Below are 19,134 nucleotides of genomic sequence, written 5' to 3'. Positions count from 1 at the left end.
TATGTAAATCAAAATCAAGCTATTAAATTAGAATTTGATTCACATGTGATAAAGAGGTTAGACAATAATAATATTCTGTCTATCACACAGTGGGCTACAGAATGTTATAATGTTGGGTGACAATGGGGCTTTATAGTATTTTTATAATCTGGTCTACAGCTGTCAAATAATAATGTTGAAGTATTAAATATTGTTAACTCATAGTGGGAACACTGAATTTAGGTACAAAATTCATGTCAAAAATGTTCACAAGTACAATGCTTGAGTAAATATCTCTCTCTCTCAGACAAAATGGACCAGGCCTATAACAAACTGACAAATAAATTAAGTCATTTGTGTGGGATTGCACACCCACCCACCCACCCACCCACCCACACACACACACACACACACACACACACACAACCAGTTTTCCTTGCAGCCACTACTTTTGATAAAAAGACAGCTGCTGAGTTTCAACAAAGTTCAGGTGATGTGATGAACAATGAGCACTTGAGCTTTGAATATTTCTGTCGCAGCAGGACAGCAGCAGGATTTCCTTAATCCCAAAGTTCACTACCTGAGGATTTCATTCAAAAGTGAATTTGTTATGGTTTTTTAAACGAGCATTGAGTTTGTGACTGGTGGTTCTATCCTGCCACCCAGTGGCCAGCTTGGAGCATTGCATAATATTTTGCTTGTGTATGAAACATCACTTTTATTTCATTGATTCACACAGTTGATTTGACTTTTCCTCAACAGAAAAATTCTGCTCATATTATCCCCCCTCCCTCTTTAACCCACCTTTCACATCATGACATCACAAAGAAAATAAAATAAAAAGAATTCAGGTTGAAAACTGAGATGAAAATATGTCCCATCTATACAGATACAAAGCTTTGGAAGCCAAAACAAAGGTGGTTACAGTGATTTTGGGCACTTTTGCAGATTGTCAGCAAGAATTTACTTAATTAGAAAAGTACTCAAGTAATAATATGAGTGACATCTGCAGTAAAACAGCAGTCCCTTGGTATCATCTGCCACAACCAATTACTTTAAAGGCAAATGACAGTTTAGTAACTTTTATTCCATTTCCATTCAAACAGCCACAGAGAAGACCTTGGAGCAAGTAGCAGGAAAAACAGACAGCACATTAACAGTCCCAGGTGCTGTTTGATCACAGCTCGTCCTTGCCATTCTGAGAGTCTGAGGCCGACGTGCCGTCAGCTTTAGCTTTTTTGGAGTCCTTCTTGGTGACAACTTTCACTGTCTTTTTTGCAGCTGGTTTTGTGTCCTTTTTGTCTACCTGCTTGGCTTGTGTTCTAACCGTCTGTTTTCCATCTTTTTTTGCAGCAGGTTTGCCTTTGTCGGCTGTCTTGTTCTTTGCCTGGTCTCCAGCTTTGGCCTTTGCTTTTGGAGCAGCTTTGGGTTTAGCACCTGCTGTTGTTTTGCTGACTGGTTTTGTCTCAGTTTTGTCTGTCAGTGTTTCAGCTGGTTTGTCAGCCTGTGCGTCAGCTGGTGCAACTGCCGTCTGCTCTGCTGGTTTATCGTCTTGTCTTTTATCTGTTGTCGCCTGGTCAACCTGTGAAGGAGGCTCTGGTGTTGCTGGTTGGGGCTCTGAGGTGTCTGTCGCCTCCTTCTTACTGAACTCGGCATTCACAGGTGTAGAAAACATCTTCAGCATATCCTCAGCTTGGATTCTCTCCTACAGAACCAATGGAAACATTTGAGGAGAAACAGAATGCACAATAATCCAATTAGGAATCAAAATACCAGAACCAGAGGCAAACACAAAGGGTTTATTCATACTCGATTAGTAACACTGAGGGAGGGAGGTTGTGTAATTAAAATTTTTTTCATTTCATCTAGGTGTGTGTTTCCAGAAAACCTCTCATGCAAAAAGTCTTTAAAATTTCTGCTAGCCGTCAAAAATTAAATCACTATACCATTATATTTCTTTGCAGTAACGACAATCCATTGTGTGTATTAAGTCTGATTTTACATTAAAGGCACTGCATGACAGGGACTGTTTTAATTTATGTTACACTGTGTGGGTCTGTATGGGTGTAATATGCTGGTTTGCACTCTGTGTCTGAATTTAACCCTAAGCCGTATGACAGCAGAGGTGAGTCAACAGCTCACATCACTCGTCTGCTCCGTTCTTACATTTTGAAAATGCAACAAAGCAATAGACAAGCTTTGCCCACCACAATGCTGACACTTCTACAAAAAACACAAGAGAGGAGGAGGAGAGCGTGGAGCCAGTGACAGCTTGGTGTGTCTGTGTTATTTTAACTTTATTTAAAAAAATGACACAAAATTGGCTGTAATGTTCTGCATCAATTGATTCTGATTAGTTGATATGTAGATCTGGGTTGTAGCAGAAGTCACAGTGTGAGAATTTGCTCCTAAATTTCTGACACTCTTTGGTCACCAAACCTCTAAATCTGCCGTCAGTGGATGTGTCCACTTACAGCACCAAATCGCACAGTGTAACGGGGCCTTTAGGATACCCACAGTGGCAATTAAAAACTTAGGGAGTGTATGAAAATTATTAGGTTAGGAGGAGGTCAGAAGAGGGGAGGGTAATTTTTCTCTTTACTGAAGGGAGGGCAGACTGACTTTTTTTGGCAGAGTAATGCAGCAGTCCAGCTGTGCAACATGTGGTTGGTTTGATTATGAGAAACATTCAGATATCTGGTTTCATACATAAAAGAATCACCTGACCTAATCTAAATTTTTTTAATGTAGGTTCTTGCGATGGGGCAAAAAAATATTGCAGTAATTCAACAGCAGACACAGAGCTGGACCTGTGTGTAGTCAGCTCAGTTTATTTACCACTTTTTAACTTTTAAAATTCATCTTTTTTGTTCTATTTTCTATAAATATGGGAAATGCTAATTCCACTTCAAATGTGCTAATTCACAGCTACTGCGAAAAATGTAGAGGTTTAATTAGGGAATTTACCATGTAAATTTCTGTAAAAAATGCCTCTTTTAGTCATTAATAATGAACCAAATTGTACAAACAATATTTCGAGATAGTGGGGGGAAAAAGATGCACTTTTTTCTGTTTCAGTGTCATATTTCATTTTTTGTATTATTCTTACAGGTGTGGCACATTATTGCATTGCGTGTAAAATTTAATTTCAGTTTACTGCAAAACAATTAGAAAATTGATTGAAATTGTTTTACTTTGTACACTTATCAATACTGCTGGTTAAGAATACAATTGCAGCTCGATCCCTTGTTATCCTTGTTAATCTGCAGAGATCATCTGTACCTTTTCCTCATGAGCAGGATCCAGTGTGAACCACAGCGCTACAGCACACCTCTGACCCTTAGTGACAGCTCGGACACCGTGGGGGTTTTCTTTCCCTGCACCGAACCCGACCGCGCGGCCACACTGTGGACGCACCTCAGCCTGGAGAAGAACATGCGACATAAAACACTTTAACAGCGGCAAAGCTTGAAATCTACAGCTGCCTTTATTCATACATGTTAACTATTATATCATGGTATTGAATGCAGATTGTGGAAATAACATCTGAATATTTACCGTGACTGTTTTGGCATCCAGCTCAGTGAAAATGAAATCTCCTCCTTCAAAGTCATCATTTAAATAAAGAATGGCACTGCACAGGGGGAGACATTAGGATGTTATGTAGGTGCTCAACATCAGGGTTGTGTGGGTGATGGATAGACCAGACATAGTGTATTTCTGTGCATGTGCTCACCTGTAGTCTCTGTGTGTGTACGCAGGAGGTTCCTTTATACACTCGTTCAGCTCAGAGACCAGCAGACAGTTGTCCACGTGAACAGGGTGACTCAGGTCCTCACGGTCCTCCTGCTTCTCTGAATAACAACAGTACAGAGGGAAGCTGAAACATTTTAAGGCCATAATCACGCAACTACCACAACCTGCCCGGAGCACTGTACCTGCATCCCTTTTAATCAAAGTGGATGATTCTTAAAGGAGCTATTTGTAAGTTTCCCTTTGCCATTGAATGTCGTTTCTTGCCCACAGCAGGCGCTGGTGATTGTCACTTGACAAGAGCTTCAGCCATCGTTGCGTTTAAGTGAAAAGAGGTTACAATAGCTAGCTGTGAGCAGTGCTACATTTTCAGGGCAGAGTTGAGGCTCACTATCAGAAAGTGACGAAATGGGCCAGGGCTAGCTGGTTAGCATGCTAACTTCAGTCGAAGAAAAGATGTGACAAGTTATCACTGACTTCACTTTCCATCTCTGGAGACAGCTCTTGGCAAGTTTCTTCTGGTCTGGTAAGTAATCAGCTGTTAATGCTAACGTTGGCTATGTAGCAATTGCAAAACTTACAAATAGCTATTTTAAAGCTGCACTCTTAAGATTTTTTTTTCACTGACAATGGATCAAGTAACAGTAAAATGGGATCGCTCATCGGGACAAACCTAGTGACGCAATTAACTTTACAAGGTGATAACATATCAGTGTTGTGTGGCTCCCTTGTGGCCCAAAAATCAACCAATTCAGCTTTAACTTTGGACGAGATCAAACCTTAGGTCCACGATTTTGACCACTTTTTTGCAACAAACTAGTCATCACAAAGACGAGGTGGGTACAATAGCAGTTGTAAGGCTCCTCTGCATTATCAAAACTAGTCAGTCTTTACGTTCAAACAAAATATACTTATACCTAAAGAAACATACATTTACTGAAAAGAAAAGAAAAGAAAGCTTGTCATATTGATTGGGCATCTGTTTTGACAACAAATCGCAAATCATACAACTTGGTTTGCCACAAACAATAAACCTGCCACCGTCCTCTCTGTCCTCTGAGTCAATAGTGACATGTACCATACTATATGTTATGTCTCTGATTTGCCACATTAAACCTATCCTTGTTGGGGAGCAGTGAGATTACTAGAAAGAAAATGTGCATCACATCTTGCAAACTGGTTATTTAGCTAAACACAAACAGATCCTTTCCCCACTTTTAATTTTATTTCTTTGTTTGGATGAGGCAACTGGATTTCTCGTAAGAAAGAATCCCTCCAGTTTTCCAGTTTCCCCTTTCCAATTTCTAACAAGTCTTCCCCGATGGTTCTGTGTAACAAACTATCTGGCATGTCAGGTCATTGAATGGGTCCTGCATGGGTGAAGAGAACTGGGAAATTTCTAATGTTCTGGTTTTGTTTTTACAGTTGAAATACAAACTATTTTAACTTGGATGGATTATGCTTCTTGAATTTCCTACTTTATAACACTGAACTTTGTTGAACACTGTTCTAATGTCAGATTTAATACACAGCAGTGGATCTCTCTCTTCCACACACACGACACCAGAATATTATAACTGTCTGACTCACCATCAATGGCAGAGCGACAGACCAGGTGGGAATAGGAGAAGTAGAGTGGAGTTTCCAGGAGGAAATACGACTCCAACACCTTCCTCACCCTCTCGCTCAGGTCAAAGAACAGACGAGCGCTCTTCAGCGGGACCTTCCCCTCCTGTCCGAGCTGTGGGAGGTAGGGACAGCAGGTTCAAGGAGGAAACCAGTGTGGGTCAACGTTCTCAAATGTGACTGCCTTCATGGCAGAATGCACTCACTGGCATGTAGAAATTGTGGCTGTTTTGTAGTGTGAACATCACAGGTTTGACCTAACACTTGTGTTATGTTTAATGCTTTAGATGCAGCAGAGCTACAGACCTTAACAGCCTTCAACACGGTGACTCCCTGGAACATCTCACTGGGGGAGTGGGGGGAAGTGCGCCCCCTGTAGCCATCACCTTTCAGAGCAGCTGCCTGGAAAAGATTCACAATATCAACACAAACATAAAAGACAACCAGTGACATAAGAAGAGTTTCTTTCTTTATTTTTGTAAAAAAAAAAAAGACAAATTCAGATTATATTATTTCAAAATTGCACAATAATGCAAACTTCAAGAAACAGCTCTAACACTGCTGACATTTATAAGCTTTTTATAGGTTAGAAAAAGTCTGCAACTAGTGTCTGTCCACAAGCATTACCATTGTCCACTGCAAAATATTTCCTTCCCACTGTCTCTGTATATATGGTTTTATTAGTCTGCTGTCTTGTATGTTGTCCTGTCCACTCTGTTATTACTTCCACTTCCAAAGAAATTTCCTACAGTTTCTATTGTGATGGGAGTGAAGTTAACGCAACTCAACAAGACGTGAGCAACTTCATTCTACTGATAACTCACATTGGAGAGGTGGCGCAGCTCCCTGCACTCGTCATCACTGATCACTCCATCCAGCAACACCCGCTGAGAGCCATTCATCTGCTTGGACGTCATGGTTACTTTAATGTTATCATACAACAGAGTGCCACCTGGAGGAGGTAGGGCACAGTCAAGAGTCAACCACACATAGTAAAAGTAGTTTTGAACATTTCAAACCTTTGGTTGATGAGCACTCTGGGTGAAATGTTTACCTTCCTGAGGCACTACCATCTTGGCCAAATCTGACGAATCCTTCTTCTTCTCCTCAACCAGAGTCTCGATCTCCTTCATTAGGTTTCCTATTTCCTCTGTGATCCTCGCTGCAGTCTCTTTGTCAGCTCTGAGGGGGACACAGAAATGCCATAATAACACTTTAACTGCACATTCGTAATTTCCTTGCACAAATGTGTTTGTGGCAGTACATTGAATCTTACTTCTGCTTGTCTCTCAGTTTCTTAGGCATGACATCTTCAGGAGTCCATGTGTCCTGAGTACAAAATGACGGTAACATTAAATCTCCAATACCACACTTTATATTTCAGTGCTTCATGAAATGTGCTCAATGTGATGGATAATAAATGATTTATTCACTCACTGGATCCACAAAGGTGATTCCAAATGCTTCATATCCAAAGTAGAGCAGCTCCTTCTCCAGTAAGGACTGCTGAATATACTGTTTCACCACCTGGGGGTAAAAAACAAAATAAGATGTATCTTGGCTACATCTGTTAAAAACTACTACCTGCAAAAAAGCCACTGTATATAAATAAAATATGTTGCGAAGGCAAGTAAGGTTATATTTAATGTACAGTATTTGTTTAGTTTATTGCTACAACAATTTTATACAGGTACAACTGAAATGAAACATTAAAAACTATGTTTAATCTCTCACCTTGGTCTCCTTCAATTGTTATCATGTGAATTTTTCCACAGTTGCAGACTCCGCCAGTAACAATAGGCCTTTTTTCTATGTTTTAGGGGGATTTTTGACTATTTGAAAGCTGCCGATGGTGCGATGGCAGCGATCAAGGGGACAGAGAGATGAAGAGGCCACTAACTGGAGACAAACTGGGGACTTGGTCTACATGTGAACCAGGGAAACATAAAATGGCACTTTTTTTTTTTTTTACAGCAGACAAGAAGACTTGTCACATGAGGAAAGGCACAGCTGTTACTAATGACATTAACAATGGATCAGCTCTATCCATGTGTCCCAGTCAGGCACAGTACCAGGACTCTGAACCTGAAGCAGCCAGGTGCAATCAGCTACCATTCATTTATATTTACACCTGTGCTTTTTTTGTGCGACACGTTAAAATATCTTTTGGGGAAAATGTCTGCGACAGAATAACAGAATACAAATGAGGTTTGATATAAACTTTAGGTGTAAGGTTTCTACAAAAGAAACTAAATGTGTTTTTAAGCAGGGTTGGTGAATAATAAAGCAATTTACGCTGCATTTACAATTCCCCCATTAACTGTTATTGTTATAGAAAGCACAGTGACCAGTAACTATGAATGTATATTAATACAGGAAACAGCATTTACATAGTTTGGGTTTTTCTGGGTGAAGAAACTTTTGTTGTGCCTCACTTACACACTTGAAATGTTTTTTTATCGAAATCTGCCAAAACTGGGGATGGGCTTAAAGTGGGTTCAGATGTGAAAGTTAGAATCTCAGCACCCAAAGAAGTCATTAGTATTGATGGAAGTCATATTAACCCAATATAAATACTGTATGATATCAACATTTAGTGCCTGGGGCAGTAAAAATCTTACCTATTGCTTCTTTAAAAGCAGCAGCAAACATTTACGTGCTTTAGATTACCATCAGTGCTTTTTTAATGTCTCTTTTGTGCCCTTGAGTACGTTTGGGAGCTAATGGAGGCTATTTTTCTCTAAGCACACGTTGTGCAGGCTGATTTACTGCTGATGGTTGTGGATTAAGATCACAATGCTAAAAATAACCACACTCATAGTATGGTGCTTTGGATGAAAGCCTCTACGCCATATGATGAGAGTGAGACCTGCTGTACCTGTCTGGCTGATATGGTTTCTGCCTTGTCCTCGCCCAACACAGCAGAATAATAAGCCAGGTTCTGGTTCATCACCTCATCATTAGGGTGGAACAACAGGAAGGTCTTAGCGCACTCTATGGCCTGCTCGTACTTCTCACCTGTGGAGAGGGGACAAACGCAAGACGGAGGTCAGCAGGTATAAAGTCTGAAAAAGTTATTCTACTTATCATCTATTGGGTTTTTTTATCACATAAACATTATTGTATTTACTCAAGAGCACGTTGCTGTGTTGTTTAATGAGTTGTTCACTGATTTTACACATCAAGATGAGATGACTCACCATGGAGAGTACAACTCAGCCTGTGAAAACATTTGTATAATGTCTTCAGTCATTTTCAATTAATTTTATTAAGTCTGAAAAAATAACCCTGATGATGTCATCCGGGTAATCTCTGCTTGTTCTTGGAGACCACAAATTCATAAAGCTGCATTCAAAACTGAAGCTGAGGGGTCTAAAAAATGTAGATGTTTACCAAATGATGGGGTTCTAACAGACAGATATGGTGGATTATGGGAAGTGTAGGATCAAGTGTTTATGAACCTTGACTAGGGTTTGGTCCTAACCCTAACCCTAATCCTAATATCATATCAATATTTCAAGATTATCATCTTAATACTCTTACATCATGACCCCAAATATATATTTAGATTTATAAAACGGAAACACGAGTACACACACCTTTATTATTCTGACAAAAAGAACGCATATGCATATTTCTGGTTTTGTGCATACGCATAGTCTTAGTCAAGACTACACAAAGTTTGGGCGACCTGATAGCCAAGTGGCTGGGACTCATGCCATGTGAGCGCAAGATGCTCTTGGCAGGCAGTTGCCGGTTGGGAGTCAAACTCTTTCCTGCATGTCATTCCCCTCTCTCTACCCCCTTTCCTGTCAGTCTCCACTGTCCTGTCTGATAATAAAGGCACAAAAGCCCGAAAATAAAATTAAAAAAAAAAAAAAAAAGAATCTTCCCCTGGTTGATCCAAACTTCTTCCATTTATACCCTGATCTATGTCTCACCACAGTTTTATCGTGGAGGCATACAGAACGTTCAGAGAACTTCATGGTTTGGTTTTTGTCCTGATGTGCACTGTGAATTGCGGGACTTTATATACACAGGTGTGGGCTTTTCAAAACTATGTCCTATTATCTATTCAGTTTGCCACAGTGGACTCCAGTCAAGTTCTAAATGTGTCTGAAGGACAATTAAAAGAACTAGGATGGACCTTACCACAAATCGGACAGCCACAACAAAGGGTCTGAATACTTTGCAAAAAAAAGAGATTTCAAGTCTTGATTTTTAATGAATTTGAAAAAAAAATGTCTACAAGCACGTTTTATTGTGGGTTGTGTTCTGTAGACTGATGGGCAAAAATGGCATGAGTGGCTACTTTAAAATTATGTTTATTGGCATACGTGTAAGGTTTTGTTTGGATAAAAAAAAGAAAGAAAATATCCCAGATTGTTGGCGCAGGGAGGAGGTTATTACTGTGTACTGCTGACCGTCACGGTGTGTTTAATACTGCCACCAAAGTCAGACATTTTCAAATTCTACATGCAGCGGCTTTAACGTTTTTTTTGTTGACTAGAGGCCCCATAAGAGAAAATATCAGTGCAGGCATTACAAGGTGTTTGTCTTTCATTCTGGTCATCGGACGCTGTGGACAGTGTCTGTTTACACCCAAATGTGTATCTGATAAGCAAAGAAATTTCATGAATTGGCACCTAATATATTAACAACAAATACAGGTCTCAACAAATTTCCACATCTCTGCATAATCAGTGATGTGGCAAATCTCTGCAGATATGGATTGGTTTGATTCCACTTCACATTACAGTAAAGGCCACTGGACAAAGGCACACAAAAACACAGGCTGATGAAGAAAGTGCTGTGAAACTCACTGTTGTAGTAGGAGAACTGCAGGTAGTTGAATTGTGAGGGGAGGAAATCCTCGAAGGGCTTGTCTCTACCAGCTGTAGAGGCCAGCTCCACAGAGCAGTGCTGCTTACAGCTCAGTATCTGCATGTAGTGGTCTGACACACAAAGAAAAGCAGTCAACAAACTCTTCAACTTTCTTATGAATCATTTCAGCACCGAAAAGACAAAGAGTTGCAGTCTCACCTGTCATGGTTTGGAACAGGTCGGCGCTGTACTCCATGTAGTTGTATCCGTCGTAGTCGTAGGCTCCCTCGCACAGAGCTCTGCACTCCTTATCAGCGATGAAGTACTCATCTATGGCTACTTCAAAGTGTTTGGCCGCCAGACCGAATGAGTCGTCGCTGTAGTAACTCTTCCCCACCAGGAACTCGGCCTGAGGAGAACGTATGTGTGTTGTTAGTAGAGCTATGTGATAGGAACATGATCTTCTCTAGGTAACAGTCAGGGTCTATTTGTATTAGGGCAGTAAGGTAAGCAAAGGTATGCACAATTCAATTCAAGTGCTGTTTCACATATTATTCACTCTAACAGCTGTAATTACACAGTAATTCACAGATTTGTGAAGTACAATGGACAAAACACACACACACACACACACACACACACACATACAATAATGTGAGTTAAATATAATTAACATGTGAGACAAGAGGCCAAAAATGCCATGAAAGTCATTAGAGAAGGAGTTTGCTCTCACCATATGCGGTCTGGCCTCCAAATCTTTGAAGTCCTCCTGCTGTACTCCTGCCATCATCCTGTAGTAATCCAGGTTCTGTTTCATCTCCATGTGGTCCGGGTTGGCCAGGAAGAACGTGTTGGCTGCTGCCACCGCTTTGTCCAGCTTATTGATCTGAAACAACGCACAAGTTCATCTCATCCTCTCTGACTGAAGTTTTGTTAATCACCAAACCACCTGGCACAGAAACCTACAGACTCTAATTTGCTGCTACAGATTCACTGTTCTGAGGTAACATTTCTACTTCTGTGTGCCTCTCAAAGAGACTGAGGTAAAGGTTAATTAACTGTTTGGGTTTTTTTTGGCCAATTAATTACCTAACGGGTCGGACTCTTTGCTACATGTCATTCCCCTTCACTCTGTCGTCTCATTCCCTGTCTCTCTACACTGCTTTGTCTAATAAAGGTGTAAAATGCCCCCAAAAATGTAAATATCAAGCAGACCCCAAGCAACATTAGCATCATGTTTCTGTCACTCTAACTTTCACTCTACTCTTAGCTCTGTTTTGGTCTCCACAAACGCCTAACAAAAAATACCTAGCTCTTTAGCTGAAATACTGAAAATGATCCACTCTATTCAAAATAGTTACTGTTTAATGTTGTTGCTAGTAGCTTACTAGCTGCCGTTTGGTGCTGGGCAGCTAAAACACAGTGGGTTTATCGAAGCATTTTGCTGAAAACTGCTGCTGCTGCTGCTGGAAACAATACAACAAGAGCAGAAAGAGAGAATCAAACCCAGATAGCAAAATGAAACTTCTGGCCCAGTATACACCCTGGTTCCACGGCCCGAGTCTGGCCCATATACTTCCACATCTGGGTAGATGCCAGAAGCTCTTCTGTGTGTACCCCAGAAATGGTCCAGATGTGCAAGTAGCATCTGACCATCGTGCTGTATATGGGCCAGACTTGGGGCATGGAACCAGGGCGTATACTGGCCCAGAAGAAGCACAAGCATGTGGCCCAAGTATAGGCCAGTATCTCGCTAACTGGGAAAGAGGAAATTTGGGAGCTGTAAAACCAGAACATTGTGATGAAAGATTTAGTTTCTTTCATCTCTTTGTTTTGGTTTATAGAAATGTGGGGAACTTCAGAGTTGGTTACAATTCACCACTACGAGTGACCCCTTTCATACGAAACACTGACTAGTGCAGCTTTAATAAACATAACAGACAGGCTCGTGTTGTCACCCTGAATCTTCTTCTCAGTAATACTTGACAAAACTGACCAACCCTTCATTAGTTCAATTATTTATTTATAGTTCAGTTAGTTACAACCCTCACCTGCCTCACTAAGCTACAAAAAACCCCACAATGATGTGGCCTTCTTTTTCATTCTCAAAACGTTTTCACATCACAGACCCATAAACTGACACAAATAAGACCACAGACCCCATTAATGTTGTCCTAGGGCCCCCCAACTGATAAGACTTTTGCTTTAAGATGTTTCATCACAGAGGGTGTTTGAAACCCATGACCAAAATAGTCATAGATTCAGTCATTGTGTTACTAATGGATGGAATTATAGTGAAAATAAATTATTCCCTTTTTTACTGGGAACCCCTAAAATCCCCTCAAGGACCTCTGGGGGTCCATGGACCCCACTTTGAGAACCACTGATCCAGTAGGCTTGACCAACAGGAGTTGATGATATTGCCAACGTTTTGAAAGTCAGAAATATTAGTAACCTAACTAATGGCTGATGACTCAACCCGTTTTTCTGAAAAACAACTTTAAATTTGACAATATGGTGTTGTCATTTTCTTTTTTTTTTGCTGGGTATATAGGAACAATTATGGTAGGAGTTATGATAGATACACAGAGGCAATATTTTCCTACACATGCACTGATTTTAGTGGTAGATTAAAATTCAGCAGCAGCTTTTTTCATTATTTTGCTGCTTTCACGTTCAGCCGGAAAGTCCGACTTTCCAATACAAACATAACAGTCCAAGAAAACTGTGATTCTGAAAACTTTTCATTGTACAATGAATATTGGATATTTGGAATATTGGAAGATTACACATCTTATAGCAATGCAAAAGAAATCAAAGCAAACAACTTTCCAATGTGCCAGCAAAGCGCTACTTTGTTTTTCACATGCATACATTTATCGACAGTATTAGAAAGCAGAGGTTTGGGCCTTTAAACCCAAAATCCACATCCTCACGTCAGACTGCACAGAAGCTGACTCCACCTTAAGACGTGGCATGGCTGTGTAGATCTTAGGGGGTTGGGGTATTTACTGTATCCAGCTCCACATCAGCTCCGAGTTAAAGCTTGAATGAGATCGTCACTAAAATGTGTTAAAGTTTTTCACACGTTAACATTTATGTGTGATGCGTTTACAGTACAGCAGCCACCAACTCTTACACCTGTAGCTCACAGCTGACTGTATTTAGTTCTATACCTTGAAATAGGCGACTTGTAAGTAATTATACGGGGTCCTCTTCTTGAACTCCAGCTCCACTTCTTCACCGACTAGATGCATATTCGGCGAACCGAGTTTCTCAGTCTCGCAGGAGTTCACACAGTCCGCCCGTTTCAGGATTTTCTGGAAGAAACCCAGGTCCTCCACAGACCCGGCCCCCGGTATGGGAACTCCCAAGCCGGCCAAAGGGTCACCGAAAGCGGTCTGGTTGGCGCAGCTGAGCCGGCATTGAGCCTTTACGTTGCGGACCGTAGCTTTGTTCCTGAGCGCCTTCTCCATGTTCAGGATAACCGACAGCCAGTCCCCCTTATAGTAGGCTTCCACCGCCGTGTCGAAGAGGAAATCATACGGCTCCAAAACCAAGTCGTTGCTCAGATTACTGTCCGATGTGCACAATGGCAAAATAAGGCACAGAGACAGAAGCGCATAGCGGAGCTCCATGACGCTAAAATGTCAGGGCTCTGCAGCGGGACAGGAGCCTGGACCTGGGACGACAGGAACCGGTAGAGAGAAGGGTTGAAACTCACTTCTTCCTCCGACAGTAACTTTTCTGGAGGTGGGGTTTGAAGAGTTGAGCCCCCGGCAACACCCCCTCATCCAGTCATCCCCATATACACATGTAGAGATCATTATAGTGCCATATAGGACGCTCCTACTGCGGACCTGTACTAAGCAAAATGAAACTAGGCTTGACCTTAGTGAAGAATATAATAAACGTTTATATCATTTAGTTTAACACATCATTTCTGATCAACCATAAAATGTAATAAAATCACCTCAAAACCAGGTAAATCATCACCATTATTATCATCATCTTCATTACTTCCCAGAGGACTAGTTATTTTTTACTGGCTTCCAAATGGATTCTCTAGTAAAAGAAAGTTATATTTGAAACGTACAGAAGTGAATTATGGCAAAACATACACACCTAAACAAAATGAAACACTACAAACATCTGATTGATTGATTGATTGGCTAAATGATTTTAGTCCACAGGACAAATTGTGACACCAGCTTAAACATGTTCTGCCTCTTCAGAGCTGCTGTGTAATGTATATTCTCAGACGTGGCAGTTTGTTCACCTCACATATCAAACTCAAAATGAGAGCAGAGCACTGGATTTCACATGGAAGTGAGGCGTTGGCCTGTTAGAGCCTGCTTAATGTAAGTAGCTTCCCTGGCACAGACATAAGTGAGACTATTCTACAGACCTGTGAGTGGCACTTTTCACTCCTCTTAACAACTATATATTCAGTTCACCATCACACAGTTGAATCAACACATCTTTAACAACAAAAACCAAACATCATAATCTTCATGAAGGTAGGACTTATTGCAGAACTGTTGTATCAACCTGCATTAGTTTTAGCTGGGTGTACCTAGTAAACTGACATCTGAGTGTGTATTTAATTTTTTTTTCTGCATATTTGGAGACAAAAGACATAGGTCTTACAAGTGAAAGGAAATAAATCAACATACAGTGTCTTAAAGTGTTGTTTGATCCTTATAGATCCATATAGATCCTGCAAGTGTGTGGACCTCTGTTGCAGGTCTGTACACCAGTTTTCCAATAAATATTCCCTCATCTGGTGTTTTGATGATGATGGTGGAGAGGGCTGAGATATGATGGCTGTAAGGACCTTGAATTCATATTTTCATATTAATAAGGTGTTTTAGTGAACTTAACTGTATCATGTAGAGGTCACTGTAAATCTCAGGCTTGGTGGATCTTTGTGTCATTAAAACAGCATGTAAAAAAGTCTTGTCATAACAACTTACTGCATTTTTTAATAAAGGTTTCTTATTTTGTGAGACAGGGCCTACATTGTAATAGATATGTTTATCTGTTTGTTATATTTATTTAATCTTAACATACGTTTACATTTGGATGAAATAAGTTGGCATGTCGTATTATGACAGAAAAGTATCTTCGCAGTGAGAAAATAAAAACATTGTTTTAAAAAATAATTTCTCAGGAAAATTGGCAGCAATGGCAGCAATTTGGTGGCACAGCTTTATGTTAAACCTCCACAATTTTTCATACACCGGTCAAAAAAAAATCAGCTATAGCAGAAATATGACGGTAATGGCACAAAATATTTATTTTTGGCTAATACTACTCACGTTTTTTTCAGAAACAAAACGTGTAAGTGCGCCCGCAATGAATCATGGGGGATATTCAGTGGCGAAATAATACATCCATGGAAATAACATAGAAAAGAAGGTTACTGTAGGTCTGTGTATTTTTATAAGTCAGGGGTTTAATGGGTGGTCTGAAGCTGTTTTTGTTTTAAATGTCATAGCACAGCTACTGTATAATGTGGCAGTTTCCCCGACTTATATTTGTTTCTTAAAATTGTTTTTTCCAACAGTGACATATCTTGTCTAGTTTAAATGTTCTGTGGCGAGGCTGGGCTGTTGTTGGCCTGAAAAGAAATCCAATATATAATTGTCCTAGAGTACATCACCGAAAGGTAAATTTTAATATCAGTCATTATTTAAAAGAATAAATCTAAAATATAAATTCGTAGCCAAACATGTACTCCACTAAAGTGTTTTAATTTTAACATTTTATACAGGCACAGTAAGGGCTACCATTCCAGGCACAATGGGGCGGAGACTTAGGACCCCGTGAAGCCTACGGTATATTTGGTCAAATATTAGCTGGTTACAAAAGCAGCCGGTGGACTGAGAGGATTACGTTTGGTAACTCATACGAGAGGAGTTTGTAGTGAAAACCTGAAGACGACAGCATGGACAGGACGGTGAGCCTTCCCAGTCAGCCCGACAGAACCACCACAGGTAACGTTAACAGGTTTACTGAGTGACCTGCGGTAAACCTCATGTTAAACTTCATGTCTTGCCACTGGCAGCCTGACTGTGCGGGCAGCTGTGGTGTAACGACCAAAGCTACACACTGTAGCTCAATATTACAGAGCGGTAGTGACCGAGAAATATCTTAGTTTATTTGGTTTTAATGTGTATTTAAGTTATTGTTGGTAGTTTCTAAAACACTGTACACATGGAAGGAGTTAATATTATTCTAGTGAAGAGTGTTGTGTTTAGACGTATGCATTTGCACTTCTTACATTATCAAGCCATATATGAAAAATGATTTGTTTAAGCAATGGTGGTGGTGGTAGTGGCAGTTATTGTACAGTAGATAGAATAACAGTGATACTAACAGTAGCAGCAGCAGTCGTAGTGGTTACATCAGTGGCATTTATGCAGAAGCTATATTAGATACCTCTGGGTGGTTCAGTTGCATGTGATGTAACCGAGCCCGTGTGTTTTTGCAGTGACTCTGGTTGAGAGCAGCAGCGCCCCCAGCGGGCTGGAACTGGTCAGCTCCTACCAGACCCACAGAGTGGGAGACCCCACGGACCTGGTGGCCCTGGCAGCACAAGTTCAGAAGGTGTGGACTGTGGTTTTATGTTAAGTTATCTACAAAACTATCAAGCTGTGCACACATACACCTAGTGATGTGGATTAATATAATAGTCCTGAAGATATTTTTTACTGTATTTTTCAGGGAGATGATTTCATTAAAGCCAATGCTTGCAACAAACTGACAGTCATCGCTGATCAGATCAGATACCTACAGGAACAGGCGAGAAAGGTAAGAGAAGCAGTTGAAACACCAGTTCACACACTGAACGCCACTAATGCTGTAGTTACTTCTTGGTTTTTTAATACTACTGGAGCGATTTTACGGCTGATCATGCCAGAATGCATGAACTGGGCAAGTTTAAACCAGGTAAACTGGATTTTTGAACTGGATCTATTCAAGAAGTTGCCATGTAGCCAAATCTAATTAGGTAATGTTCAGGTCTGACTGCTTTTTGCATCTTGACATGACTGTATAATAACAGCATATTTGAAAATGGAACAGTAGTAAAAAGAAAAAAAAGTCATGTTAAGTATGTCAGAAAAAAGAAGACATAATTCAGTCCAGTACACTTATTTCTCTTCCCTGCTTGTAGGTTTTAGAAGAGGCCAAAAGAGATGCCGACCTTCACCACGCTGCCTGTAACATAGTGAAGAAACCAGGCAACATGTACTACCTCTACCAGCGGCCATCTGGACAGAAATACTTCTCCATCATCTCTCCAAAGGTTCGGCATTATACCGATAAACACCAACACTGCACTGTTTAACTATCTGTAATGTTATGTCACCCTGTATGCTCAAGAAGTTACAAAACGCCACCTCAGTACCAGTTACTCAACATCCCCTCAGGGAGAGTCCCACAGAGATAATACACGTGAATACCTAACGTAACACCTGAAAGCGTGTGTTTAAAATGTTGGGGGGGAGGGGTTCAAGGTTCATACAAGCCAGAAGGAGGAGCTGATAGTGAGCAGGCAGCCAAAACACAGGCAGTTTAGGTTGGATTTGGCTGGTTACACTACAGCTACATGTGTTTTGCAGGTACACACAGGTCACGGAATATTAACAGCTGTAAGTTAGAGGCTAAAAAGGCTTTCATTTGTTTTCATGCCAAGTGATAGCCTTCTATGATTAGTCTTTAAAAGATAAAAAATACACTTTGAAGAATCAAGACATACTTTTATAATGAGCATAATACATTAAATATGGGATTACATTAATATTAGATGAAATCAGATTAAATTTGGTTCTTTTTTATTTTAATGCAGGTTTATGATCTTCTTTCCCCATAATTACAAAACATCATAGAGATAATAACTGGATGGTCAGACAGGAACATACCCAAGAGTAGTTAATTTTTTCATTGTGCTGCTGCATTGGAAGGTGGCTTTTATATGTTTTTCTCTATGTCCTGAACATGTGCAAATGTAGGTGAGACAGAGGCTAACAGAGACTGCACATATTCTGGTTTAAAATTTGTGGAAGCACTTGGGTTTGGAAACTGATACTGAGCCAGTGTATTTAAGAAAAATATTATGTCTGTATTAAATGTCACAAATCTCATGACATAACCTTCTTTGTCCTCTCCTCTGAAGGAATGGGGCCCAAGTTGCCCTCACACATTTGTTGGTGCATTCAAACTCCAACACGACATGTCCTGGACCCCCGTAGACGAGGTGGAGAAGAGGGACGCAGAGATCGCCATCATGGACAAACTTCTCAGCAAGCAGACGGCCTTACCACCGTACACAGAACCCAACTTCAAGGGCCTCTCTGAGTAAAAGACTGCTGACACTGGAATCAAGGAGTGGGTTTTTATAAAGGACACATGGTGGAGAGTAACTTCACTGTAAATGGACATCGGTTTGAACTGAGAAGAATCCACACATGGATTGGATTCGATCGTGATTATCGATATCGAAGTGTCACAATGTTTCAGTGACTTTCAGATACTGCCTTACTACACATTTGTTTGTGTACAGTCGCAACCTTAAAGATACTTTTCGAAACATAAAGTAAGCTACTCTGAAAAGCCTGTGCTTGGGCACTTTGACCAAATAAAAGTTTAAATACTAAAATATGTATTTTAAAACTTAAAAATTCTGTTGGTTATCGTACATCACAAAGATTGAGTTAAAGCTGAGCTGTGGAGTTTTTATTGTAATCAAAGTTCTGTTTAAGTTCTCAATATGAACTGCGTGTATCATTGAGAACAAAATTAATTAAATGTTAATATGCAAATACAACCTGAGTGCATTTCCTTCCTCTCTTTAGACCTTAAATCCTACATCGTTTACATCTCAGTGTGTTCTTGTTTGTTGGTGTTTCCACCAGTGGCTGATGATCAGTGGAGTAGCCTGGCAGC

At 40.4% G+C, this 19,134-nt stretch overlaps 2 protein-coding genes and 1 long non-coding RNA gene across 3 annotated transcripts; 2 read left to right on the top strand and 1 right to left on the bottom strand.

The window, feature by feature from the left end:
* Positions 1–685: 685 nt before the first annotated feature.
* p3h1 (prolyl 3-hydroxylase 1) lies at positions 686–13,960 on the bottom strand. The gene is made up of 15 exons (XM_071494784.1): positions 13,359–13,960; positions 10,916–11,068; positions 10,402–10,591; positions 10,182–10,313; positions 8,237–8,376; positions 6,796–6,885; positions 6,635–6,687; positions 6,413–6,540; positions 6,183–6,310; positions 5,665–5,760; positions 5,323–5,473; positions 3,716–3,833; positions 3,538–3,613; positions 3,262–3,402; positions 686–1,684 (listed from the first exon to the last, which is right to left on the bottom strand). The coding sequence occupies exons 1-15, from the start codon at positions 13,818–13,820 to the stop codon at positions 1,157–1,159; spliced, it is 2,586 nt and encodes an 861-aa protein (XP_071350885.1). The 5' UTR covers positions 13,821–13,960; the 3' UTR covers positions 686–1,156.
* On the top strand, positions 3,974–5,784 carry LOC139630927 (uncharacterized). Its single transcript, XR_011693243.1, has 3 exons — positions 3,974–4,258; positions 5,423–5,495; positions 5,646–5,784. It is a non-coding gene; the product is annotated as an uncharacterized lncRNA (long non-coding RNA).
* A 2,063-nt stretch (positions 13,961–16,023) lies between the features above and the next one.
* cunh1orf50 (chromosome unknown C1orf50 homolog) lies at positions 16,024–19,015 on the top strand. The gene is made up of 5 exons (XM_071494302.1): positions 16,024–16,181; positions 16,679–16,794; positions 16,912–16,998; positions 17,363–17,494; positions 18,365–19,015. The coding sequence occupies exons 1-5, from the start codon at positions 16,133–16,135 to the stop codon at positions 18,548–18,550; spliced, it is 570 nt and encodes a 189-aa protein (XP_071350403.1). The 5' UTR covers positions 16,024–16,132; the 3' UTR covers positions 18,551–19,015.
* Positions 19,016–19,134: the final 119 nt, after the last annotated feature.

Source organism: Trachinotus anak, unplaced genomic scaffold (assembly GCF_046630095.1).
Source record: "Trachinotus anak isolate AG129_WGS33_773 ecotype Australia unplaced genomic scaffold, CSIRO_AGI_Tana_v1 ptg000013l, whole genome shotgun sequence".
NCBI classification, from domain to species: domain Eukaryota; kingdom Metazoa; phylum Chordata; class Actinopteri; order Carangiformes; family Carangidae; genus Trachinotus; species Trachinotus anak.
The sequence above is the reverse complement of the archived record's forward strand: the minus strand, read 5'-3'. Positions and strand labels throughout refer to the sequence as shown.